We start from the raw sequence: 27,577 nt of genomic DNA on the forward strand, positions 1-27,577 counted from the left end.
GCGGTTTCCTCCTAAAGGGGGTTCCTTTTCTCCACCCCTTTCCTGGGTTTGTGGGGAATTTCTCGTCACCAACGCTGGCAGGTGCTGCTTCGAGCCCGCCGTGAGTTTTCTCGCCCCCTTTGCTTCTCCCCCTCCCCCGCTTTTGTGAGGATTGTGGCGCCCTTGGGAAGTCGATTGTGCTTTGAAGCTTAGGAGAGGAGAAAGAGTCCTTTCCTCTTTCCCTCCCTCTTGCATCAGCTGGCGCAAGTTCGGGGGTCGCCAGCTGACAGGTGCAGGAGTTGGGTGCTGCAGCGGCCTCCCTTCGCTGACCTGTGTGCACGAGAAGAAGTCAATCCAGTTGCTGCACAATGAGTCTCTGGGGAGGGCAGGGCCTTGCTCTGCGCCTGCGCTCTTCACGCGCCCCCTGCAGGGCACATTTGGTAGAGTTTGTGCAGACTGCCGCCAAGCAGCATATTTTCCACAAACAAGTGAGGTGGAGCGGAGGGGGGGAGGGAGAGAAGGCGGTTGAGAAGCCCTGCCTAAGACCATCAGAAATATGTGTTTTCCGATGGTCTTAGGCGACTTCTGTGAAAGGCTCGTGCGACCTCCAAAAGGGTCGCGACCCACAGGTTGAGAACCGCTGGCTTAGATTGTCCTGGATAAAATCTGTGATCGAAAGAATTGACATTGATACACAATGAATCAATGTCAGAATTTCTTACAATTTCAGGGTATTTAACCATGTTGAAGTAAGTACAATAAGTAGCTCTAAGATTATATTTGCAGGTATGAAGATACCTATACATACATTGTTTTTAACACATAGGAAATTTTTCCCATAATCTTTGCATGGTTTACGTGTTTTCATTGTGTACTCAGATCCTGTGAAGGCTTGTTTTAATTCCTGGATTTTGGTATGGTATGTTACAATCATCTTTAGAAATTATTTTCATCTACATAAAGAATATATGCTCAAGGGTAATTTTATGGCTTTGGAAATAAGCTAAGCTAAGATAAGATAAGATAACCTTTATTGTCATTTTTTACTGTGGGCATGACAACACATATCAAAAATGAAACTTAGTTGCCTGCTCTCAAAGTGAACACATACATGACACACACCTAAACATACTATATACAACATATGTATAGACCTGCATAACATATGAATATTAAACACTGTCCATCTTGAATATATAAAGGAAGGAGGAAGCTTGAGAGTTTACAAGGTTTATACTGTGTGGAACGAAACTGTGGTGGAATCTGGATGTTCTGCTTTGGAGCCCCCTCCTCCCAGAAGGTAACAAGGAAAACATGTTGTGAAGAGGATGGGTAGTGTCCCAAACAATCTTGTGAATCCTGCTCAAGCAACGCTTCTGTGCTATGACCTGGATGGGAGGGAGGGAACTGCCAATGATCTTTTCAGCCATCCTCACCACTCTGCACCACCTTCCTGTCTGAAACAGTGATGTTTCCAAACCAGACTGATGCTGTATGTCAGGAATGAAACTCTAGCCACCCATATGTGTGACTAAAGGGGCATATAAGTCCTAGTAATAAAAGAGCTAACATTTTAATTCACAATTAAACCACAATTTAGTTTAAGTTCTTGTTAGAGTTTAATAAAACTTTAACAGTTACATTCCAAATCATGATTGTTGCTATGATTGTTCCTCTGAAACAAAATTATTTGTTTTTAATAATTGCCAACAAGAACTATAATGAAAAGGGGTGAAAGAATGTTCCTCCTGTGCTACTTGCTCATGAGCCCAAGTGTACTGATCATTTCCATCAGTGTTGGAACAAACCAAGATAACATCACATGAGGTCATCACACAGAGGAGACAAACTAGACAAGAGCTTAGTACTGTATAATGATGTTATTTATTCTATCTCTGCAGATGCCCCTGGTCATTAGTCCTCAGGAAGGCGCCCTACAAATCCTCAGTTGTGCTCCTACAAGTGGTACACAATAGATAGTCTACCTCATGTGCTTCTTGCAGGAATTAATTCCATAATAAGCAACGCATACTGCCTTCTAGTTTTGGGGAGTTCAGTTTTCTTCGAACCCAGGTAACATGACTTAATTAAGAAAAGGAAAATGGAAACTATAGTCCTCACTAAATAAAATAAAATGTATTTAAGTCATGTGAAGTGTATCACCCTATGACAAATACAAGCAGTGTGACCTTTGGATTTACAAGGAAATGTCAGTCTTCTAAATCTGAACATTTTATCTTCTAAGGAACAGAGTTATCTTTGAGAGCATCATAACTCCATCACTAAGTGCTATGGTCATTAAGCAAAAAAATCACACGACCATGCAGGTCTTACGAAGTTACTGCCACTTCTATCTCTGGTTATTAAATGAAACATAACGTGACCAGGACTTGCAATTTTACTGCTGACTTCTCGGCAGCCTATTGTGAAGTGCACAGATGATGATCATGTGAACCATAAGTTAAGAATGTTTTCAAAATTGAAGCACTAAGTTGTAAAACATTTAAAAAAAACAATGACAGTATCTTTGTGGGGAAGAGTCAATGTATCCATTTTTTAATTCAGAAACCAAAGGAAATATACATACATTCAATATTTCCCTACCACCTTGAGACAACATCTGACATTATTTGTCTACAGCAAATGTCACAATTTGGAATATTCAAACTAAAGACTAGGATTCTCTCTGGCAAAAAAATTTGCTTGAAAAGGCAGCAGATTTGGGGCACAAGTTACCATTAAAAGCAAGATCTCAAAATGTCAGGTTACTATTGTCCTCATAAGAAAGTAACAACTTGTTAGATTGTTCTTGTAGATTGATCCAGCCTTGATCAATTTCATGCTGGCAGTAAATCCTTCATAACTCTATGCCAGGGGTAGGCAACCTCGGCTCTTTTATGACTCATGGACTTCAAGTTGAGGTCCATGAGTCATAAAAGAGCCGAGATTGCCTACCCCTGCTCTATGCCAACATGAAAGAACTTTAGAGTTTGGAGCATGATACATTTGGAAAGTGCCTCATGGGGACCTGTGTTACTTAGACCATCAGTCCAAAAGGAGAAGCTTGGCTCATAATTGGACTTCACCTCATGCAGTGTGATAGCAGACAGCAGAGGCAATATCATTTTGTCAGCTTCCTGGCAGCTGAACTTTGTGCCTGATCTGAATAATAACTTGAATCCATAGATTAACTTTAGCACAAAGGTGGTGGGTGGTACTCTCCTTGCCAGAGAAAGCTCAGGATATCAATGGTGGGAAAAATGATAGGCAGAGAAATTGGAAAAAATGGAAGAAAATTGCAGCAACATTCCCTGGTAAGTTCTATTTGCAGTTACCTCTATATTAGTGTGGTTGGAAGTAAAAAAACAGAATTATAGTAAAGTTAGCCCTTATTTAGAAAATAGAACTGTTACATTTAAAAGAATGCTCTTTATTTTGTTCCATCATATTTTTCTTCTTTGAAGAGCTGTTTAGGGTTTTACATACCAGTACCAATACAATCAATGTAGCTATATCACAGATTCCAAAATGTTTTTTTTTAAAAAATCTAGAACCCTTCCAGCCCAGAAATTATTAAGTTTAGTCCGTAATGCTGAGATTTCTTATGGTCTCCCATCCAAATGCTAATCAGATCTGAACCTACTTAAGCTTTTTTGAGTTCAACAAAGCCAGTTATGTGTTCCCATCTGCTTAGATTATTGTACAACCTTAGAAATAGTGGATGAATTACAGTAGTATAGTATTAATATTAATTTGTCAAAGCTGACATGACTTGGCTTCAGAGCACAGTACTAGCTCCTTTGCATTAAAATAGGGGCTAAGTGCTTCTCCAATAATAGGAGTTCTATTCTTAGATGGCATATCCAGGATAGATTTCCCAGTACACATAAAGGGATCTCTTCAGATCTATTAATAATATTGATAATGTGTCCTGTAATGCTGTAATGCTGTTTGGGTGCAGTACTGAATCTGCTTTAACCTATTCACAGTCTTGGAAGGAGTTCTGGTTAGCAAAGGGAAAATAGGAAGCAAATAGTTTAAGCAAACAGTAACAAGAAGTAGGTAGGCTTGAAGAAATATCTAGAACAGTGGTTCTCAACCTTCCTAATGCCGCGACCCTTTAATACAGTTCCTCATGTTGTGGTGACCCCCAACCATAAAAGTATTTTCGTTGCTATTTCATAATTGTAATTTTGCTACTGTTATGAATCGTAATGTAAATATCTGATATGCAGGATCAGACTCTAGATTCCAGAAGATAGAACCATCCAACAAAAGGAATTCCACAACTACGGGTAGTCCTTAACTTACGACCACGACTGAGCCCAACATTTCCGTTGCTAAGCAAGGCAGTTGTTAAGTGAGTTGCACCCATTTTACGACCTTTCTTGCTGCAGTTGTTAAGTGAATCACTGCAGTTATTAAGTTAGGAACACAGTTGTTAAATGAATCTGGCTTCCCCACTGACTTTGCTTGTCAAAAGATTGCTAAAAATAATCACATAACCCTGGGACACTGCAATCATCATAAATACAGGCCAGTTGCCAAGCATCCACATTTTGATCACATGACCAATTGAAGGAAAAGCAGCAAGAGAATGGAAGAAAGGAAAAGGGTTATAAATAAAAAATCAGAACCCCTGTAACATTTTGTGGATGAAGTGAGGGGTTATGTAACTACATTTTCATGGAAGTTTCCCAAAACAGAAGGATACGACTTTATAGCTGTCCCAGATTCCAGCTATTTCATCCCCTCCTTCCAACATTTTCACCTTCCACTGAGCGTACTTGATTCTCATCTAAATGTTTTCTGACAAGTCCCTCGATGCATTTCCTTTTTCCTAACAATTTCTGGCAGTGGAGTATACACTTCCCCAATCGGAGCCTCGCCTTTGTATCCCAACCAGGCGGGAGGCAGAATAAAAGGAAGCCGTTTAAAGGCGGGAGGAGAGAAAATACCGAGGTTGGCTTGCTCCCGATTCACAACGAAAAAGGCGAAGGGAAACTCGCAATTTGGGCTGGCAGGTAAGCAGGCTGGCTTGCTGGCTTTCTCGCCCGCGCCAACTCCCTTCTCTTCGCTTGCTGCCGGGCGATTCTGAATTTAAGCGCAGCTCCTAGCAACCCCGAGGAAAATGCCACGGGTGGGGGTGGAGAGACTCAATTAAGATGCTTGCAACCCCCCCACACAAGGGCAGAGACCAACCCCCGTTTTTTTTTTAAAAAAGCTAAGATTAAAAAAAATACAATCCAAAAGCGCTATTTAAAAAAGCAATTGCACTGAATGCATCAAGGCGAGCTTGCGGAAAGAAAAGATGATAGCCGGCGCTTTTATTCACAGACACCAGATCCCCCCCCCATCATAAAATGTCCATTCCTCCCTCCAAAAGGGAGGGAATCAAAATACAAAAGGAACCCACCCCGCGGCAAAGCCCACCGGCGTGCTGATTCCACAGCTAACAACCCTTCCTTCCCTCCCTTCCTCCTCCTCCTGCCTCACCCTCCCCCCTCAATTCCCCACCAGCCTGTCTTCCCTCTTCCACAGAGGCGCGAGCGACTGCACGCAAGTGCAATCTGGAGCAGCTCCGCCGGCTTCACAGATTCCCTGGGAAGATACATCATGGACGCCAATGTCCAGGCCGCGGCTTCTGATTGCTGAAAAGGCTGGGAGAAGGTGGGCTTTTGATAGCTCTACCTGAGAGGCGGAGAGTTGCTCCTTTGATGCTTTAAGTCTTACCATTCTCTGTGTTGTTTTTATCCGCCTGGAGATGGATAGAGATTGAGAACCGCTGATCTAGAAGTACATTCTAGCTGATCTGGTACAGCTGCCTTAGTCTCTGACTGAAACTGCTCCTTATCTTGTTCCTTGTATAACTGCAGTCATAAATTGCAGGTATAAAGAATCGTCTGAAAGAACACATTATTTATCTGATTTTCAAAGGACTAATAAAAAAGAGCCAAGCAACATGATATCATAAATATGTGTGATGAAAGTTCATTAAGTAAAATATGTGTATTAGAAATACTGCTAGTATACTGCTTTGTATATTAGTAATGTTCCTACTCTTGTTTCTATCCAAGATTTTGGGAGAAGATCATTTCTGTTTTTTAACTTGTTACTGTTTCTTCCCAACTAGAATATGGACAGGAACCATGATTTCCCATCTTTAAGAAAGTATTTTTTTGTTTCTTCTCTCCTTGATACCAAAGGGGAGGAGAAAAAATAACAGAATTTTTATAAGAAAATGATGTTTTATTTCCTAACCTAATTAATTTCCCAATTTAGGAAGTACCTGTGAGAGTAAAAGAGGAAAGTGTGCTTTTAGCTGTCTTTTGGGTATAGTGATCTCTGAATGCTTTCTATATTTGTGGGATTCCAGATATTATCACTGACTTGTGAATTTTAAAGACAGAACTGAAAACTGTCAAATCCATGGAAAATCATATATCAATTGCATTTCATTTATTTAATGTTAATTTGCTTTTAATTAAATAATATCAAAGTGTGAAGGTAATACTCTTAGAAAGTTCTTAGAAATTTTCCCATTTTTGATGTGAAGCTATCCCTTGTGGTGAATTCTGTGAGTTGGTGTCCCTCACTCACAGGCTAAAATGTTGTTTTTAATTCTTCTTTTTTGTCTCAGCTTTTATGCAGAAGTGTCCCCATTCCTATGTTTCCTAACCAAAACTTTTATTTTATAGTATTTGATTAGAACTGGTCACAAATTCCAAGTGAAGGGAAATAGAGGTGTGTTAGAAGTTTTATTTATTTATCCACTTGTTAGGTTTATATCCTGCATTTCCTGCAGGAACTGAAAGTAACTTAAGGAAGCACTTCAGTGAATGAAAGTAAATATACATATCCCAGAATACTGTTGCAGGATCCAATCTGAGTTGGTCACCAGGACCAAAAGTTTATTCTTCCAAGCTTTGGGGCTTGTGCTATAGCCCATATCAGAGAACTTCTCTCTCTTCAGAATATGCACACTGAGCTGTTCTATGTGTTGTATTTATATAGCTCCTGTGTGTAGCATTTAGTTGTTAATTAGGGTGTTAATGATTGGTCATTAAATTGTTAACTATTGTTTCCTTGTGCACTGCACCCTTGGCTCCTAAGTACCTGATAGGCTGGTGGTAAATCAGAACCCTTGCAGATCGACAGGGGCCCATTTCCCAGACTTCAATCATTCCTCTGGCTATTTTTATCCCTGCTTAGCCAACAATAGTAGTAGCCACAAAATTGAACGCTCATTGCAATATGAGGCTGCCAGTGAGTTCAGGTCTCCTCTTCTAAGCGCTTGCTTGTGTTCTTGTAATCTGGTGGCTAGCTTCATCCTTGTCTGTCCACATAACTGCAGGGGTAATCCATGCAGGGAATCCAGTAAATTACATTTGAATTTTTTCTTGCCTCCACACAATCTTTGTAGTGCATGATTTGTCCTCTCATGATAGCCTCTGGCCTCCAGTCTCTAGTTTTTCCCAACAACTATAATCTTGTGCTGTAAATTAAGATGAGCTGGTGAATATTCCAAAGTCATCGAATGAGCTTCTTTAGGTGAGAGTTAAACTGGATCTTGGTATACTACACTGGCTATTTTTGAAAAGGAAGTCGGTTGTTGTAGCAGTGTTTTACTGTCCCATCTGAATTTGGCAGTAGCCATGGCTGATTAGTCTGGATGAAACTTGGCTTTAACACATTTTTCTAAATGCTTGGTCAGCCACTGTCACAGATCAAGGGAGTGCAAAACATTTCAGATCTGAATTGCTTCAATGTTGGAAAGATACATTTAGTGACTTGTGATTTAAGAAAGAAATGCTTACAAACATAATTTATGTAGGGGAGACCGTACTGTGGAGGATTATGATAATTCTTTATTGAAACTATTGTAAACAACGTTATAACCGTACAGTAAGAGGTTATTTTATATTCATACGCATAACTGATGTAAAAGAAAATAAAAAATCACTTCTTTATAATTCATTTTTTCTTTCCTTTGTTTTCTGCTCTTTTGTCCTTGCTCTTCTTTCTTTCATTTCTCCTCAATGTCATTCTAAATATTAGGTCTTGCTAGTTTTTATTCTGTATTAAAATTTTAATTAGTTTTAATTAATTTTAATTAGAAAATGTATTAAAAATATTGGACAAATATGGACATGCATGTGTGTGTCAGTATGTCTATGAGTAGCCTGTGTATCTCTAATATCATTTTCTTTTTTCTTATACAAATGTTTCATTTTGATGACCAAATACAGTATATTATGCACAGAATAGTAATTAAATAATAATCGGTTTAGTATATAAAGCCCTCCCCTCCCCAAACCCCCGTTTTGAATTTGAAACACTTTATCCTTCCAAAGAGCACTTAAAATCGGGATCAGGGTACAATTAAATGTTCTACACTCTATTGAAAAGTTTAGCTGTGGTGCCAGGTCATTTTTTGTTCTTTGTTTTAGTGTTTTTCTTTCATTTTTTGTATATATTGTTTTTATCCTTGCACTGTGAGCCAAGAGTTTGATTTAAGATGGGCAGCCCTGTAAACGTTTGAAATAAATAAAATAAAAAATCTTGTCAGCAGCATTGGCTCTGAATGTAAAGCTGCTATTTCAGGGTTGAAACAAAAATATTTTGAATCCAAGTAGATTGCTTCCATTTTGAAGGAGCTGCCTCATATCCAACATACTCTGAATGTTTGCAGCAGCCCGTTTTGCATTCTAAGTCTGCCATGTTGTTCTTAAAAGGGAACATTTTGAGTTTGAACTAGCGCTAACAGAAACTGTTTTACAGACAAATACAGGTAGTCCTTGACTTACAACAGTTCATTTAATGACTGTTCAAAGTTACAGCAGCACTGAAAAAAGGAACTTAGGATCATTTTTCACAGTTATAACCTTTGCAGTATCCCCATAATCACATGATCAAAAATTCAGATGCTTGACAACTGGTTCATATTTATGACCGTTGCTGTGTCCCAAGATCATGTGATCCCCCTTTGTGACCTTCTGAAAGCAAAATCAATGGGGAAGCCAGATTCACTTAACAACCAGGTTACTAACTTATCAACTGCATTGATTCACTTAACAACTGAGGCAATAAAGGTCGTAAAATGGAGTGAAACTCACTTAACAAATGTTTCAATTAACAACATACATTTTGGGCTCAATTGTGGTCGAAGACTACCTGCATTGTTCGAGGGGAAGGTTACAACATTGCTCATTGCTCAGGCACAAAGGGATCAAGACCATACATTAAGTTGCAATTCAAAAAATTTATTGCTCATGCCTAAATACAAAACTCTAGTCAACTATAACATTCGTACTAAATTGCATCAGATAAGGGTCAATGGAATTCTAGAAGAGTTGGACCATTTGTGGCAATGTAACAGCTGATGATGTACACTTCTTCTCCTACATTTTTGCTAATTTACTGGAACCAGTGGTGGGGATTGAGAATCTACAAGATGATGAATGCAGTATTTTTTTTTTATTGAAAATTTTTTAAAAGTTTTACAAATAAACAACCAAAAACAAATCAACCCTCACCCAATCCCTCCCAAACCCACCCCTCCCTCCCCCCTCCCCGAACTTCCCAGAACTGAATATAGGCTTATTTAAAATTTTTAAAAACCTAAACAAATTTTTACAACTTATAATAAGATATATGTGACATAAGCATTAAAAAGAAAAATACTTAAAAAAGAAGGAAAAAAGAGAGGAAAGAGAGAGAGAAAGAAAAAGAAAGATAAAAAAATAAAAAAAAAAGAAGGGAGAAAACAAAAGACGGGAAAAAGAAAAGAAAAAACAATCTATACAAGTTATGAAAAAGCTAAATGATATTTTTCCATATCCAAATTATATTGTATAAAATTTATCCATTTTTCCCATACAACAAAAAATTTCTCTTGAGATTGCTCCTTTAAGAAAGCCGAAATCTTTGCCATTTCCGCCAAGTAAGAAACTTTATAAAACCACTCTTGTAAAGTAGGCAAAGATTCCTTCTTCCAATATTGTCCTACTAACAGCCTTGCGGCTGTAATCAAATTTAACATCAATATAACTTCCTTAGCATCACAATCAGTAACAATACCTAATAAAAATAATTGCGGGGTAAATTTTACCCTCCTTCTAAAGATTCTTTGAATATTCCACCATATCTTAATCCAGAAAGCTTTTATATTTTTACACGACCACCAAATATGATAATAAGTAGCGTCCAAACAACCACATCTCCAACATTTAGGCTTTAGATCAGGGTACATAATAGACATTTTTTGTGGATCAAGGTGCCATCTATAAAACATTTTATAAAAATTCTCTCTTAAGTTCTGCGCTTGTGTAAATTTAACATTCCTCACCCAGATAAGTTCCCAAGTATCCAATGGGATTGGTTCACCAATATTTTGTGCCCATTTAATCATACAATCTTTGATTAATTCAGATTCTGAATCCATTTCCACTAAAATCTACAAGATGATGAATGCAGTATTGCAACGGCGACCTTGCTGCATTGAACATTGGTATACCACAATCTCTATCCATTATATTGCAGTATGGACACTCCCTCAGACACTGCTGGCTGTCATTAGCACTATATTTCTAGAACCATCTGATTTCCAATCTTTGGTATAAGCCTAATATAGCAGACTGAGGAACCCAGCTTGTTAGTAGACTCCACGCTAATACATAGGCCTGTATGAGTGGATGATGATCAATGTCACTTTTTTCCCCTGATTATTGAACTTGCCAAGGTAATGATTTAGACGCTAACCAGCTCATGTAATGTATGATGAAATGTTGGGAATGACTCAGCAGGGCCTATGTCCCTTTCATAGCCAGCTGTGTCTGTGTGTCTTTAAGAGCATGTGTATAAAAGAGAAGACTCTGCTCCTGTGTTCTCTCTCTTCTGTTTCCTGCTGTAATTGTGGTTTATTGGATCCTGCTGTATTAGTATGTGTATGTATATTGTTCCTGGTGTATGATATTGTAGATAGTGTAAGATAAACTACCATTTAATATAGACCACTGTTTACTGTGATTACTCCTGAGTTATCTCAGCGCAATAAGACTGTGCATGCTCTGACAGAATCAACTGATCATTAGCCAGAAGGAAAATGCCCTTTCAGACTGCAGGCTTGATAGGAGATGATTTAGATAATAATATAAATTTTGTAAATGATATGAATCTTTTAAAATACAGCTAAGCACAATGACTTGGGTTGCATTTTGCTATTTTATTATTTTTTTCTAAATGGGCTGAGTGAAAACATTATTGTTTCAAAAGTTAGAAAAGCAAAGAACACTTTGAGTTATGACCTGACACTTATGTGAAGCACATTATTTGAAAATGTCAAGCATATCTATCAAACAAAAATCTTCCTTAAACATCTCATAAGTATTTCTGGATGAAGAAATAAGAACTGAACAGAGCCTGATTTGATTAACATTTGTACTACAACAGGGCTATAAATCTCTCATCTGGCTTGTTATTTGCAGTACTAAAATGTTACAATATTAGAAATTTGATCTCATTACATTCCTCTTCCTATTATCCCAACCTATAGTTAAAATATAAGGTAGAGTTTATTAAGAAGAAAGGATCATTTATCCAAACTAACCATGTTGAAAGAACTGTGGCTCCACTTTATTCTGATATAATCTATGTTATTTCTGCTCTGCTTTTATTCACTTAGCTTATTTTTCTGAATCTGGCAGGTTGGACCTTCCAAGCAACTAATATTCTCTGGTAAGTTGCTTTGAGCTATCCAGGTTGAATATAAATGCAAATTATTATTATTATTATTATTATTATTATTATTATTATTATTATTGATCATCGCACAGTCAGCCAGATGTTCAGACTGGATTTGGCATTTTGTCTACCTATCGAGTCCTTACCCAGGACCTGGGATAGGCAGATGTGGATGTTTGATGGTATTACAGATATCATCGCAGGATGGAAGCAATTGTCGATAAGAAAGACAAAAAAGTCTGGATAGTGGACGTGGCAGTGCCTGGAGACAGCAGAATAGAAGAGAAAGAACTGGAGAAGATAACAAAATACAAAGACCTACAAATAGAAATAGAAAGACTGTGGCAAAAGCAAGCAAGGGTAGTACCAATAGTCATAGGCTCCTTGGGCGCAATCCCAAAACAACTGGAGCACCACTTGAACACCATTGGCATTGACAAATTTGCTATTAGTCAATTGCAAAAGGCGGCCTTATTAGGAACTGCTTCCATCCTGCGACGATACCTGTAATACCATCAAACATCTACATCTGCCTATCCCAGGTCCTGGGTAAGGACTCGATAGGTAGACAAAATGCCAAATCCAGTCTGAACATCTGGCTGACTGTGCGATGATTGATATTATTATTATTATTATTATTATTATTATTATTATTATTATTATTACTACTACAACAACAACAACAACAACAATAATATTGGAAGGGACCTTGGAGGTCATCTAGTCCAGGGGTGTCACACTCAATTTGTCAAACTGGGCAGGAGTGGGACAGATCTGAGGGTCTCTAGCAGAAGTGGGTGGGACCAGGGCAAGTGCCAAGGCATAGTCCACTGGAAGAGCCTCACTGTTCCTCTCAGACCATATGGGGGGGGGGTTGGATGGTGGTCAAGCTGCCCGGAGCCCAGGCAGCAGAGGTCAAACACCCAGTCTGGCCCTTGAGCACCCACAGCACCAAGCCCAGCCCCACTTCCCCAAGGGAGCGCCCAGCTGCACTTACCTCCTCCTCAAGGCTGCTGCTGCTGTACTTGCTCTCCTTAGCCAAGTTGCTCATGATGGGTACGAGGGCAAAGTCAGAGGGAGGCCCATTCCCTCTCCATGGGAGGAGACCCGGCTTTGTATCCAAAGCTTTCTTAGCAATAGGATGGGAGACTCCAGGATAGGCCAGGAGGAGGGGGTAAGGGGATGGTGAAAGGGCAGCAGGGCATGACTAAAGCAGGACTTCCCTCAGACCCTCCCTCTCTTTCTTTCCTTCCTTCCTTCCTAAGTACAGAGTGGTGGGAAAATATTTGAGATGAGGGAGGGAGAAAAACAGGCAAGAAATGCAGCTGGGGAGGTGTCACCCTTCGTGAGGAATGAAGAAATGCACCATCGCCTGGAAGTGGCAGCACATGGCCCTCACCTACTTCACATATCTGGCTTGGTGGGCTCTGGAGGAGGGGATGCCATGAGCAGCATGAGAGTCAAAGTTATCTGCACAATGCCGCCCAGCCCCCAACCTGTAGTGGCTGGTTCCTCGCTGGTTCCAGAAGGCCTTGTGGAGCTAAGACTGAATGCGTTTCAGCATAGATGGCCATCACAAAATTGTACATTGGCTCCCAGCCGGCCTAGGGCAGGGCCAAGGCAGAGGGGGCCTGTAATGTATTGGCCACAACTATTTTAAATCACTTGCTTAATGTCTGACCTACATTGCTGTATAGTTTAACAGTTGCTGTTAGTGAAAGCCAGACTGGCTCTCTTCAGGCTGATAATGAGGTTTGGGGTGGGAAACTGTTACTTTAAACCTATTGGTTGCCACCTAGAGGCTAACTGTATAAATAGCTGTGCAGCAGTCTTTAGGGCTACTTCTGTTCTGAGTTAACAAACTTGTTTGCTGTTTCAACTCTCTGCCTCGTTCAATGCCTAAAGAACCGAAGATATAACAGTGGCGATGAAGATGGGATGTGCTGCTTCATTGAGAGAGCTTGAAGTCACTAGGGGGTGAGGTCAGCACAGAGCCTGACAGGAACTATGTCCCCCTCCCTGGTCTGCCAGCAAGTCATGCTGGAGACTACCACGCCCCAAGGATCCATCCTAGGGCCTACACAGAAGCCAACAGGGCAAGGCATTGAACGAAGAAACAAACCACCATGGCGAAGGTTGGGAAGAATTGGACGTAACTCACCCAGAGAGATGGGTGTCCTACATCTCCCATGTCGAAAATTACCTCCGCGCCAACCAGATCGCCAAAGATGGATTGAAGGCTGCGACACTCCTCTGTGTGTGAAGCCCCACCACTTTCGACATCACAGAGAACCTGGTCGCCCCAGTGCTGCTCGAGTCAGTCACCTACGCGGACTTGAAAAAAAAGTTCCGAGACCATTTCGAGCCCAAGTTATCCATTATTAGCATGGAGGCGTGCTTTTGAACAGTGGGAGCAGCAACCCGGTGAGTCTGCAACAGAATCCATTGCCGCTCTTTGTCAAGCGCCCCGACTCTACAATTTCATGGATTTGGAGGAGAGACTATGAGACCGTTTAGTCTGCGGACTCCAGAATCGAGAGCTCTAACAAAAACTGTTCGCTAAGGAGACTCTCTTGTTACAAGAAGCCTTGAAGGAGGTCATGGCAGATGAAGCCGCCTGAGGGGCCGTTAAAGCTCTATGGCCCTCCAAAAGTGCGCCAAGCACTGAAGCCATTTATCACAAAGACGCTGAGCGGATGGAAGACTACGAAGTCAACCAACTATGAAAGCATCTGGAGAAGGGATTGCAGTGAGCTGAGAAGGCAGTTCCATTCCTTAACTGCATGGGCTGCAAAGGCTACCATCAACACATGGATTGCTGATTCCGAACTGCAATGTGCCGGGCCTGTGGCAAACCAGGCCACATCGCCGCCATCTGCCGAGGTTGTCAGAGGGACCACTCAAAAGAAGATGCATTCAGGAAAGGTACCAGGGCCCCAGGTCAACACTGAGTAGGGTTCTGCTCCAGCTGAAGGAGCGTATTCCACACTGGTGCCCATTGCTCCCTAAAGATCAAGCTTCAGGGAGTTTCATGCAAGATGGAACTGGACACGGGCTCAGCCATGTCCATCATTTCACAAGGAACATTAGGCACCTATGCCATCATAGCAATAGATGGGCCAAGCTCCGGCCGTTTAATCTACTACTCACAGACTTCCAAAACTCCCGAGTGGTGGTCAAAGGCGAAGCCACACTTCTGGTGGAATTCAAGGGGCCACTAGATGTCATAGTGGTGGAAGGCCAATGCACGAGCTTCATAGGGCTCAATTGGTTTGATGCATTGGGCATTCAAGTAACTGGCATTCACCGAACACAAGTGGCAGATCTGTCTGCAGTCTGCCAAGAGTTCATGGATGTTTTCAGTTCTAGTCTAGAGGAGTACAAGTGTCCTCCGATTGCCCTCAAGCTTGATCCTTTGGTAACTCCAATATGGATCAAGCCTCGTAAAGTGTCTTTTGCGTTAAACCCCCAAAATCAATGCAGAGCTGGATAAGGTAGTAGAACAAGGGGTATTGCAGCCAGTAGACAGTGGGGTGTGGGAGACCCCCATAGTAATGCCATTAAAGGCCAACGGGGAAGTGCGAATATGTGCTGACTATAACTGCACCCTCAATAGGGCACCTCAACAGCACGCATACCCTTTGCCAGTTGTCAGCCATATTTTGGTGTCATTGCAAGGAGGCCGCATGTTCTCCAAATTAGATTTGGCACAGGCCTATCAACAACTGCCCATGGATGAGGATACGGAGTTGGCCCAAACCATTCTAACCCATGGGGCTTTTAAGGTTAAGTGCCTACAGTTTGGGGTGAGTGTAGCCCCTCGGCTGTTCCAGGGGGTGATGGAGCGCATGTACAAGGGAATTCCAGGGGTTTGCCCCTACTTTGATAATGTTCTCATTGCTGGGGAATCGGTTGAGATTCTGGCTGAACGACTTAAGGCCATCCTTTAGCAGTTCTGCGATGTGAGACTTAAACTAAAAAAAGAAAAGTGCAAGATTGGGGTAGAGTCCACCAAGTTCCTTGGTTTCTGCATCGATACTGCAGGCATTCATCTGGTGGAATCCAAATTAAAAACAATCCAGCAGGCCCCAAGGCCGAAGTCAAAGGAGAGCTTCAGGCTTTCCTAGGCCTTTTGAATTTTTACCATGCCTTCCTCCCAATCCCTACGCATTCAGAATGGTCAAGAAGGTCACCTAAATATCTGCAGGACTATGTCCAGCAATTGAGAGTTTGAGCCATCTAGGGGGAGGGAGTGAAATGTATTGGCCACAACTGTTTAAATCACTTGCTTAATGTCTGACCTAACAGTTGTTGTTACTGAAAGCCAGACTGGCTATCTCCAAGTTGAAAATGAGGTTTGGGGCGGGAAACTGTTTCTTTAAACCAGTGGTTCTCAACCTTTCTAATGCCGTGACCCCATAATACAGCTCCCCATGTTGTGGTGACCCCAGGGGCATGGCCACTGAGTGGGTGTGGCCACTGAGTGGGTGTGGCCACTGGGTGGGCATGGCTACCGAGTGGGCGTGGCCGCCAAGTGGCCGCCGTGGGTCCCATCGCCGCAGCAGATGCACAGCTGCCCTTCCTCTTCCTTGACGCAATCTTTCGCCCACCCCAGTGACTCCCTCCCCTTTCTGGGGTCCAGGCATACCCTCCGGAGCCCCGGTGTTTACCGACTGCAGGAAGCGCAGGGTGCCCACATAATCCTGCTCGGTTGAGGACACAGAGGCGAAGACGCAGCTGGCGGTCCGTATCCTTTGCCGGTTCCAAAGGGAAAGCACTGGTGCCGGGGGCCACTGCCCCTGCCGCCGCTGCCACCGACGGCTTAGATACCGACTGCACTTCCATGGCTCCTGCCTGCCTCAGCTTCCAGATCATCCCGACCCCACTTTCCTCACTCCGTGGCTGGCTTTAGGCGCCCTCCATACCCGAGGCACATGCCAAACGCACAAGGATGGAGTCTCTCGAGCTTGACCTACCAGCAGGAGCGCTGCGCTGGGACATGGCGAGGAGGCGGCATCGGCGGCTAGGAGCAGAGCACAAACAGCGCTGAATGGAGAGAAGTGTTTCTCTCCATTCAGCACTGTTTGCGCTCTGCTCCTCATAGCCGCCACCGCCTCATCATGTCCCAGCGCGGCGCTCCTGCTGGTAGGTCGAGCTCGAGAGACTCGATCCTTGTGGTGCGTTTGGCCTGCGCCTCGGGGATGAAGAGCGCCTAAAGCCGAGCGGGGAGTGGAGCGTGCTCCAGCAGGAGCACCGCGCTGGGACATGGCGAGGAGGCGGCGGCGGCTACGAAGAGCAGAGCGCAAACAGTGCTGAATGGAGAGAAACACTTCTCTCCATTCAGCACTGTTTGCACTCTGCTCCTTGTGGCCACCGCCGCCACCTCCTCGCCATGTCCCAGCGCGGCGCTCCTGCTGGCGCACGCTCCACTCCCCGCTCGGCTTTAAGTGCCCTCCATCCCCGAGAGAGACTTGATCCTTGTGGTGCATTTGGCGTGCGCCTCGGGGATGAAGGGCGCCTAAAGCCGGGTGGGGAGTGGAGCGTGCGCCAGCAGGAGCGCCGCGCTGGGACATGGCGAGGAGGCGGCATCGGTGGCTACGAGGAGCAGAGTGCAAACAGCCCTGAATGGACAGAAGCGAGTGGTGAGTGGAGCGCGCGAAGGGACTTGACCAGGGCAGCGGGCAGAGGGGAGGGTCGGCTCCGGAGGCAGAGTTGGCACTCAGAAGTGAGGGAGGGGGCGGTGGCAAGACGAGCCCAAAACAGTAGTCTGGAGAGCGCAGCAGCCGACGAGGGGAGAGGCCGGAACAAAGAGAGAAGCGGCTGGGCAGCAGGGAAAATGAGGGGATTTCTACGATACGATGCAAAAAAAAACCTTTGCCTTGGCACAATGGGAAATAGTGAGAAATTGATGCACAAAAGTAATTTGGGGCTCATGTTGCTTTGCGATCCTTGACGCTTAGAGAGATAAGTATGCAAGAATTTTTGATTCATTTATTTAACTTTAACAAAACGAACTACAAACTTAAACTCCACTGAAGTAATTAGAGAGTACCCGTATACGCCGGAAAATACAGTACATATATTCCTCTGCCAAGCAGAGGAAGCTCAGCGGCAGACCAGAGAGGAAACTTACTGTTTTTAGTTGTTTTCTCTCTTGCTTTCCACTGCTTGCTCTCTCTCGCTTGTCCTCTGTATTGTTTTCCTCCACGTGCTCTGAAACCGAAACTTCCTAACTTTAAATAGAAAAAAGCTGCGCATGCGCAAGGAGGAGGGAGGCAGGAACGGCACTTTCTATATAGCCAAATAAGAAGTAGAACAGTTAGAAAGGGGAAAAAAATGGCGGACAGCGGGGTTTGGCGACCCCCATGAAATGGTCGATCGACCCCAAATGGGGTCGCGACCCATAGGTTGAGAACCGCTGCTTTAAACCTATTGGTTGCCATCCTGGAGGCTAACTGTATAAATAGCTGTGCAGCAGCCTTTAGGGCTGCTTCTGTTCTGAGTTAATAAAATTGTTTGCTGTTTCAACACTCTGCCTCATTCAATGCCTAAAGAATGGAAGATATATTTCTTAAGTAATAGATAAAAGAGTAAAAAGAAAGGGGAAAAAAAGAAATAAAAAATAAATAAGAAGAGAAGAAAACAGGAGCAACGGAACATAGGAAATAACATAGTACTTAGAATATATATTCCTCCTAGATTAATATGTATTTATTCTCAAATTTGTTATTCTTTTTAATCATAGTTAAGAATATATTTAAACTTTAGACATTCCATTTAATAGGTCTGGTCATCTAATCCCTTAACTCTGATTCAAAGCATTTTTATATACTTTCCTTAAATTCAGTCACATTTAAATATCTAAAACATTTCATCCCTCTTAGAGTGGTATATTCCAAAATTTTTCTATTTCTTTAACCATATTCAAACACATGTTTCTTTTTAAAGTATTCTGTCTGATATGTCCCATCATCTATTTTCTTAGTTTCCATCTTAATCTTTTTTCTTTGCCCAGAATCTTTCTTAATCAATGTACTTTGCTGAATCAAAAGGTTTTCCCATATGGTCATAGGTGTTGCTGTAGATGTAGAGAGTAAATCAATGTCTCTATCATGGGCATTTGCCCACCTCTTTTTATTAGGAATCTTTTTCCTTCCTTTCTCTCCATTTCTTTTGTCACTTTTTGTCTCTTCATCCAATCCTTTCTCTTATATTCAAATTTACTTTGTAAAGTTGTCTTTTCTTCCACTTGGATTAAATCATACTCTTTTATTTTATGGAAGTCCATCTTTAAGTCTTTATCCTCGGATTTATATTCAGTCATCTCTGCTGTATTCTCCTGAGGGTTTTTTTGGAGTAAAATTAAATTGGAGATAAGTTGATTTATACTTTCCAAGTTGTTTTGTATTTCTTTGTGGTTTGAGATCATTGTCCTTTGAATTGATTGCAGCTGATCATATATTTCCTCTTGTAAAGCATACATTGTTTCTGCAGTTCACACTTTATCTAAACAGCTATGTTTATTAAGACTTTGAAGGACACAGACAGAGATTTTATAATCCTCATCCACCAGTAGGTGTCAGCATTGGATCATTTTTCAGTTCTTTCTAGTCTTTTTCCTCCTTAATGAGTTAGATTCGCCGCTTCCAATAGCCAAAAGGGTGGGGAGGAAATACTTCCCTTTCTCACTCTCAGAGGTATTTTTGCTTCTTGGGAGTTCTCCTTTTCAGGAAAATAAGTAGGATAGAGAAAACCAGTTCTTACCCAGCTTCAACGCACTGTTCACAATCAGCTTATAGTAGAGCTTTTGACTTCTGTTGCTTGCAGCTGGGGCTAGACAATGGAGTTAGCTAGCCTTTCTCCTGTTGGTTTCTGGGAGGCTTCTCCTGGACCGATCGGGGAGACCGCCATCTCTCCTAGGTCCCTAGGACTACCTTCCTTCCTTGCCACCTCTCCGGGGCAGCTTCTAGCCCATTTAGGGTACCCAAACAGGAAGAAACTCAGCTGAAGAGCTCGACATCCTGAATCTCTCAGCTGATTCCACTGCTCACAAGAACAGGAAGTCTTTTTACTCTTTTATTTATTACTTAGAAATGTAAAAATGTGAGATGGCTTATATGGGAAAAATAGAATTAAATCTGTCAATGTAAATGTAACTAATCGTTGAGAAAACCCTTACCAGTAAGAATATTTAGAACTTGGTGGGAGAAATAAACTAAAATAAGGATTGTAACAGGATTGATGATAAGGCAACCCAAATGACTGAAAACAAAAAGAAATATACTAATACGATGATTATTTTTTTAGGAATATTGGAAAAAGTATATACCTAATTGTCATTTACTAAAGCGATAAGAATTGTATTAATTCAATGTTTGCAAAAAAAAAAGATGTTTTAGGGAAAGAGGAAATCAACTAAAATTAATATATGGAATACAGATTATAGAAATCAATTGTTAAGGAGTGTCTTTACAAATATAACCCAGACAACACAGTTTACCAATTACTGAGTGAGTTATGCTTGTTAAAAAATTAATAAAATATATTATAAAAAAAGAACCAAAGAAAGAACAGGGCCGTTCCCTCACTATTTCCAGAATGGCTTCGCAGGCTGCATCCAGCCCGTGGGCCTTGTGTTTCACATGTCTGATCTAATCCAACCCCCTGCTCAGGCAGGACACCCTATACCATTTCAGACAAATGGCTGTCTAGTCTCTTCTTAAAAACCTCCAATGTTGGAGCATTCACAGCTTCTGGAGGCAGGTTGTTCCACTAATTAATTGTTTTAACTGTCAGAAAAATTCTCCTTAGTTCTAGGTTGCTTCTCTCTTTGGTTAGTTTCCATCCATTGCTTCTTGTCCTACCTTCAGGTGCTTTGGAGAATATTTTGCCTCCCTCTTCTTTGTGGCAACCCCTGAGATATTGGAACACTGCTATCATGTCACCCCTTGTTCTTCTCTTCATTAGACCAGATATGCCCAATTCCAGCAACCGTTCCTTATATGTTTTAGCCTCCAGTCCCTTTGTTGCTTTGTTGCTCTTCTCTGTACTGTTTCTAGACTCTCAACATCTTTTTTATATCATGGCGACCAAAATTGGATGCAGTATTCCAAGTGTGGCCTTACCAAGACATTGTAAAGTGGTATTAACACTTCACTTGATCCTGATTCTATATTACATGGCATTTCTCTATGATTAATGTTGTATTGAGAAAAATGGCTACAGCTGCAGATAGATTTTCATGGATTTTCTTTAGCTTTACACAAACAATTGAATTGGTGAGAGGGTCAAATTACACATAAATATCTATTAAAATAGCAATTGAATGGGTACTTTTTAAAATTAAATTGCAAAGTTAAGAATCAGGGTTCCTATGAATGCAAACTTAAATTCCTGAAATTCAATTCTAAAGATTAATTACGTATTGTAGAGTTGATTTTAGGCAAAGGTATGTTGCTGAATATTGTTTATATTTTGATAATAATGTAGAAAATGTATGTGTGGGAAAATGGTGGTCACTATGCATTCCAAGCAAACTTTTATGAGAATTTTAATGATTCTTTTCTTTTTTCTTTTTCTAAAAAAAGAACATTCACAAGGGTACCAAATTGAAACAGAGATGCACCATTTCTTTTGGCTAATGCAAATGTTTTCTTGGTTCTTAGGGTAATTACTATTTTTATTCTAAATACTGATTTATATCCCAGATGGTATAGTTTTAATTGAAGTTTTAATGAAATTATTTCAATATTTGGTCTTTGATACCAATTTAAATGAAGCAAGAGAAGATCTAGTGAACTTGCTTCTGATTCAATTCAAGGCGCTAGTAATTACCTACAAAGCATTTCATGGCTTAGGCTTGGCTTACTTGTGGGATTGTTTCTTCCTAATTCCTTCCTAGGTATACAACTTTTTCTGTTGTAGCATCTAGCCCAGGGGTGTCAAACTTGCAACGTCACATCACGTGTTGCGACATATCGCAACTTTTTTTCCATTGCTGGCAATGGGGTAGGCGTGGTTTCAGCATGACGCATCTGACCCGCAGGCCGGCAGTTTGACACCCCTGATCTAGCCTATATAACATCATTCTTCTGGAGATTAGACTTGCCTTAAGGTGTTAGGCCTGATTTTGGTACTGACCTTTGACCCCAAGTGTGTGACTGAGTCTATACCGTGGTTACCTTAATTGAGAGGTTGGTTGATTTTCTATCTCATATATATAATTTATTGATTTATTATTGTTTTTATTTTGTTTTTAATCATTGATAGCTGCCCAGAATCGTGCATTTAAGATGGGTAGCTTACAAATCAAATTAAAAAAAAATCTTCTAATTACAGGTAAACTGAATATGTGGCTGGTTCTGATTTTACTTTATTGGCCTGTATTAGTTGAAGGAAAAATTTTGAACAGAAATGTTAATCCTGAAGCCAGACTGAATTCAGTAAGTAATCTACAAACTTCTCCAAGGAATTTTTCAGAACATTGAACATTGGAACAATGCTGAAGGAAGAAGGAAGAATATATATATATATATATATATATATATATATATATATATATATATATATATATATATATATTCAGATTTCTGAATATATAGTGGAAGACTATATAGTTATATAGTTTCATATATATATATATATATATATATATATATATATATAGAGAGAGAGAGAGAGAGAGAGAGAGAGAGAGAGAGAGAGAGTTATCTATACTGTTGGTTACTGTATTAGTATATTATTCGTCATATCATTCACATCAATATCTCTTAGCATTTCTTTAGATTGAAATAGTCTATTGGGTTTATTCATAACATCAGGTTTATCAGTATGATAAACTGATTTTGTGTTTGTCTTCTTCATCTTTGGTAGAAACAGCTCATCCTGTACTGGAAATATCCTCTTGAGGAACATTATGTCATTACAAAAGATGGCTATATTCTCAACTTATTCAGAATTCCACATGGCAGAGAAAACAACAAAACCACAAGTTTGTACGCTTACTAAGTTGGCTCATTTTACAATAGTAAGGTGAATGTGCTTCTCAGCAAAGAACAAAATTCTGGATTCAAAGCCTCTCTGTGAGTGTGGAGAGTGAAGCAACAAGTCGGCTGGAATAGTTCTGCTACTAATTATAATTTTGAAATAACATCCAATATTCGTCCTACAAAGATTATCTGAAGCACCAGATGTCAGGATGCCTTTTTCATTGCTTTGTTTCAGGTCCAAAGCGAGTAGTGTTTCTACAGCATGGCTTGCTGGTGGATGCTGCCAATTGGTACCAAAATTTTCCTCATAATAGTCTGGCTTTCATGCTAGCAGATGCTGGATATGATGTCTGGCTAGGAAATAGCCGAGGGAACACCTGGTCCAAGAATCACACATCTCTTTCTCCCTTCTTTGGGAAGTTTTGGAAATTCAGGTATCCTGATTTAAACTCTGCAGAGCCATGTGAAACTCAGAAGACTCCTCATGCTGGAGACATTTTTATAGTCTTTGAGGCTATTATCATAGAATAGAATAGAATAGAATAGAATAGAATAGAATAGAATAGAATAGAATGGAATGGAATGGAATGGAATGGAATGGGATGGGATGGGATGGGATGGGATGGGATGGGATGGGATGGGATGGGATGGGATGGGATGGGATAGGACAGAACAACAGAACAGAACAGAACAGAATAGAGCTGGGAGGGACCTTGAAGATCTTCTAGTCCAGCCCCCTGCTCAAGCAGGAGAACCTATACCATCTCAGGCAGGTGATTGTCCAGTCTCTTCTTGAAAATCTCCAGTGATGGAGCGCCCACGATTTCTGGGGCTAAGCTGTTCCACTGGTTGATTGTCCTCACTGTCAGGAAGTTTCTCCTTAATTCCAGGTTGCTTCTCTCTTTAATCAGTTTCCAACTATTGTTTCTAGTCCTTCCCTCTGGTGCTCTGGTGAACAACTTGACCCCCTCTTCCTTGTGGCAGCCCCTCAGATACTGGAATGCTGCTATCATGTCTCCCCTATCAATTGGGCTGCTGCCTTTCTCTCTGATTGTCCTGGAAGCACAATCCTAGATACTCCTGGGATTTTTTTTTCAACATCCTCAAAGCATTTCTTATCATGTTGTAAGTTCATTACCTTCATCTTTTCCTTCTTTCCTATTCTGAACAAGAACAGTACATGATCTAGCCAGTGTTTCTCAACTTTGGGCACTCATCTTTAAGTGGCCAAGGTTGAAAATACACTGATCTGATCTATACATTGATAAGAGCTGGCTTGTTTGCTTGATTCTACTCCCAACAGAAAAGAAAGAGCAAAAAGGAGATTCTGATTTTTGGAGCAAAAATAGGATTCTTCTGCTTTTTACTTCCTTTCCTGTACTTTCTCCAAAATGTGTTTCTCCATTTGTAGCTCTTTTAGGGAAAAATACATTAATATCCTTTACAGTTTCTCAAAACTTTTTGTTTCTGTACTAAAAAGGCTTTTGTTTTACTACCTTATTCTCAGGGAGAGAGAGAGATGGTTAATTTTTATTACATATATACAAGCATACATTTTCTTTTGCCATCCCTATTATAAGTTTTTGGTTGACTTACATATTGTACAATGAAAATATGACATTTGCATCCAAATTCTTGGCTGTCTGAAGAAATCCACTACTTCCACACACTCCAGCCATTAGAAATTTTCAACAGCAACAACAAGAAGTTCTCTTTCTCCAAATTCATTGATTCTTAGTAGAAAAAAAAGAGATTATTGCTATACTAACACCATTACCTCCATTTCCAACACATACGCCGGTAGAGAGGCTTCAGCAAAGTTAGCACAGCTGGATTTAGGCATAAACTAAGCAATCAGAAGGACCTCCTAAAATTTCATATTTTTAAAAACTGTTACAATTATATTATTATTCCATTGAAGATATTTCCATAAATTATTTTCCTTCAAGAGAATATACTGTATGTAGCTTAGGTTTGAACAGTGCTGAACAATGATGTTATCTAGTTGTGTAATGAAATTTCTGCAAGCAAACAACTAAGCTCATCGAGGATCAAGAAGTCCCCATTAAGCCCTTCTGTATGGTTTACGTATGCTCCTTAATTGATTAAGATGTGCTTTGTTCCTACATGCATTCTAGGGTTGGTTAGGCACCTTGATGGTGTTCAGTTGTCAATCTCTGCTAGCACAAATTGAGCCTCTCCAGCTTCGCAAGCTTTGTGTCTCACCTTGCCTAAACCCAGTCCTAAAGGTTAGCCATGGACAAGATGGAAAGATGGGTTTTTGGTTCTAAAACTTGAACCCCTGTCCTTTACTTAATTAGAGATTGGGGCAATTTTAGGCTGGTTAGGATGCATGACTTGAGCACCACATCTCCATGGAAGCCATTTTGTGAAAATGAGACTAGCACACTCTCAGATCCGAAAAAGATCCTTGCCATACATGCAGCTTAATGAGGACATTTATTTTTGTTTCCAGTTATAATCAAATGGCTAAATATGACCTTCCAGCCTCTATAGAGTTTGTTCTGCAGAAAACTGGGCAGAAACAAATATATTATATTGGTCACTCCCAAGGAACCACCATTGGTAAGTTCAGAAGCTGCCCAGCCTTGTGTTAAGGGGCTGTAATCTTATGTGTATTTACCAGAAAGTAAGTCCCACTGAACTCAAATAAACATTCTTATAACTATGCATATATAGGACAGTACTGGGAATGCATTTACTTGGGAGTGCATCTGGTAGGTTTTAGTGACAGTAACTCAGGCATGAAGCCAGCTGGGTGACCTTGGGCCACTGGGGCCACTCACTTTCTTTCAGCCTTAGGAGGAAGCAATGGCAAACCACTTCTGGCAATCTCCAAGAATTGGACATAATTGAAAAGGAGGGGAAAAAAACCTTGCCAGTCAAGCAAGCAACAATTTCAAATTGTTATCAAAGTTTGCATTTCCAAGCCCTCACAGCACGCATAGCATTGAACAACAATTTGTAGCTGTCTGCATACCTGCCTCCTTTTCTTTTTAGTAGCCAAGGTTTACAGGGGGCAGAGTGAGTAGCAACCTCAGTGGAGGATTAAGTCAGAATTCATTCTGTTTCTTCTCCATGCTTTTAACAAGAGCTAGATGTTAAGCATATCAATGATGGAATTTTATTTAACCAGGTGAAAGTTACTTTGATGTTTAAAAGCTGTTTCTCTCTTCTTTTTCTCTTCCTCAGCTTTTATAGCTTTTTCATCCAATAAACAACTGGCTTCCAAAATCAAACTGTATATTGCTTTAGCACCTGTTGCTACTGTTAAAAACGCTAAAACACCTTTAGCCAAACTTGCAAAACTTTCTGATAAAGAAATTAAGGTATGTGGATTGGGTGACTTCGTATGTGGATTAGGTGACTTTGGACTGTAAGGATTCATTATATAAAATTGTAAGATTTAGAAACTTGGTCCTAATGTAGTCTTAGGACACAGGATATTTTCATTTTACCTGGATACTCGAGGAACTATCTCACTCCAATGGGATTAGCCCATTCCACTCATTCTGACAGATGCTGTGGACCCTGTCAATCAAGGACTGGCAGAGGCCAGGAGAAGGGCCTTTTCTGCTATGGCTCCCACCCTCTGAAAATATTGTGCTCCTCAAGCTGAGATCTGCTCAAATCCTCTTGGCCTTCCCTAAGTGCCTCAAAACCTGGATCTGCCAAATGGCTGGGGGTCCTGATGGGAGTATTTCATGTTGAGGTGATTAGTGGATTAGGAAGAAGAACCCACCTTCACCCTGTAGTATTCTGGTTTTAATTTATTTAATTTCTGTTAATTTACTATTGAATGTTTCAATATTTGTACGCCTATTTTTTACGATATTTGTAAGTCGCTGAAAGTCATATGATAGTGATATGGCACATAAATTTAATAAATAAATAAACAAATAAATAATTTTTCTTTTAGTTTTGAAATTTCCTTCCTTCCTTCCTTCCTTTCTTCCTTCCTTCCTTCCTTCCTTCCTTCCTTCCTTCCTTCCTTCCTTCCTTCCTTCCTTCCTTCCTTCTCCTTCCGTCCCTCCTATTCATTTTTCCATCTTTCTATCATCACCACATATATATGCAGACATCATGCAGAGCCAATGTATTACTAAAAAGGAGGATTTTCCTATATATAGGCTGTCCTTGACTTACAACCACAATTGAGCCCAAAATTTCTGTTGCTATGCGAGACAGTTCTTAAGTGACTTTTGTCCATTTTACGAACTTCCTTGCCACAGTTGTTAAGTGAATCACTGCAGTTATTAAATCAGTAACACAGTTTTTAAGTGAATCTGGCTTCCCCATTGATATTGCTTGCCAGAAGATTGCAAAAGGTGATCACATGTCTCCGGGATACTGCAACCGTCATAAATATGAGCCCATTGCCAAACAGCCAAATTTTGACCACATGATCACCAGGATGCTGTAATGGTCATTAAGTCTGAAAAACAGTCATAAGTCACTGTTTTTAATGCCATTGTAATTTCAAACGGTCACTAAATGAATTATTGTAAGTTGAGGACTATCGGTATGTTGCACTCTGTTCCTTACAGCTATATCATCTTCTGAGGAACTGCTGGGTGGAGTGGGGTGGACAATCCTGTATAACTAATACTCAACTCTCTGAAATTTTACAGATCTTATTTGGAAGAAAAGAGTTTTTGCCCAAAACGTATTTTGGTACTTTGTTTTCTACCAAAGTCTGCAGTCAGGAGGCGCTGGCGTCTATTTGTAGCAACCTCTTATTTGTATTGTGTGGTTTTAATGAGGGGAACTTGAATATGGTGAGTACCATTGTTTTAGTATAATGCTGAAAGACTTTCTGTCTCTGCTTTTCCCAGGTAATGCCACTA

The 27,577-nt window shown here is 40.8% G+C and overlaps 1 protein-coding gene across 12 annotated transcripts in view; it reads left to right on the plus strand.

The window, feature by feature from the left end:
* The first annotated feature begins 2,952 nt into the window (after positions 1-2,952).
* Positions 2,953-27,577, plus strand: part of LOC120296794 (lipase member K-like) — a 66,787-nt gene continuing 42,162 nt past the window's right edge. For 4 of the 12 annotated variants that reach the window (XR_005553585.1, XM_039318778.1, XM_039318779.1 and 1 more), the window contains exons 1-8: positions 2,953-3,293; positions 11,685-11,715; positions 22,060-22,163; positions 22,594-22,711; positions 22,945-23,143; positions 25,186-25,295; positions 25,923-26,059; positions 27,362-27,508. Coding sequence is in view for 10 of the 12 variants with exons in the window: in XM_039318778.1 (XP_039174712.1) it covers positions 3,228-3,293; positions 11,685-11,715; positions 22,060-22,163; positions 22,594-22,711; positions 22,945-23,143; positions 25,186-25,295; positions 25,923-26,059; positions 27,362-27,508 (912 nt within the window). In the remaining 2 variants the exon portion in view is untranslated. Of the gene's footprint in view, positions 3,294-4,521; positions 5,004-5,499; positions 5,650-11,684; positions 11,716-13,626; positions 14,647-20,793; positions 22,164-22,593; positions 22,716-22,944; positions 23,144-25,185; positions 25,296-25,922; positions 26,060-27,361; positions 27,509-27,577 lie in introns of those variants that run through there. The other 8 variants (XM_039318771.1, XM_039318777.1, XM_039318772.1 and 5 more) reach the window with 8 other exon arrangements.

This window comes from Crotalus tigris, unplaced genomic scaffold (genome assembly GCF_016545835.1).
Source record: "Crotalus tigris isolate CLP2741 ecotype Arizona unplaced genomic scaffold, ASM1654583v1 scf7180000021533.416912, whole genome shotgun sequence".
NCBI classification, from domain to species: Eukaryota; Metazoa; Chordata; class Lepidosauria; order Squamata; family Viperidae; genus Crotalus; species Crotalus tigris.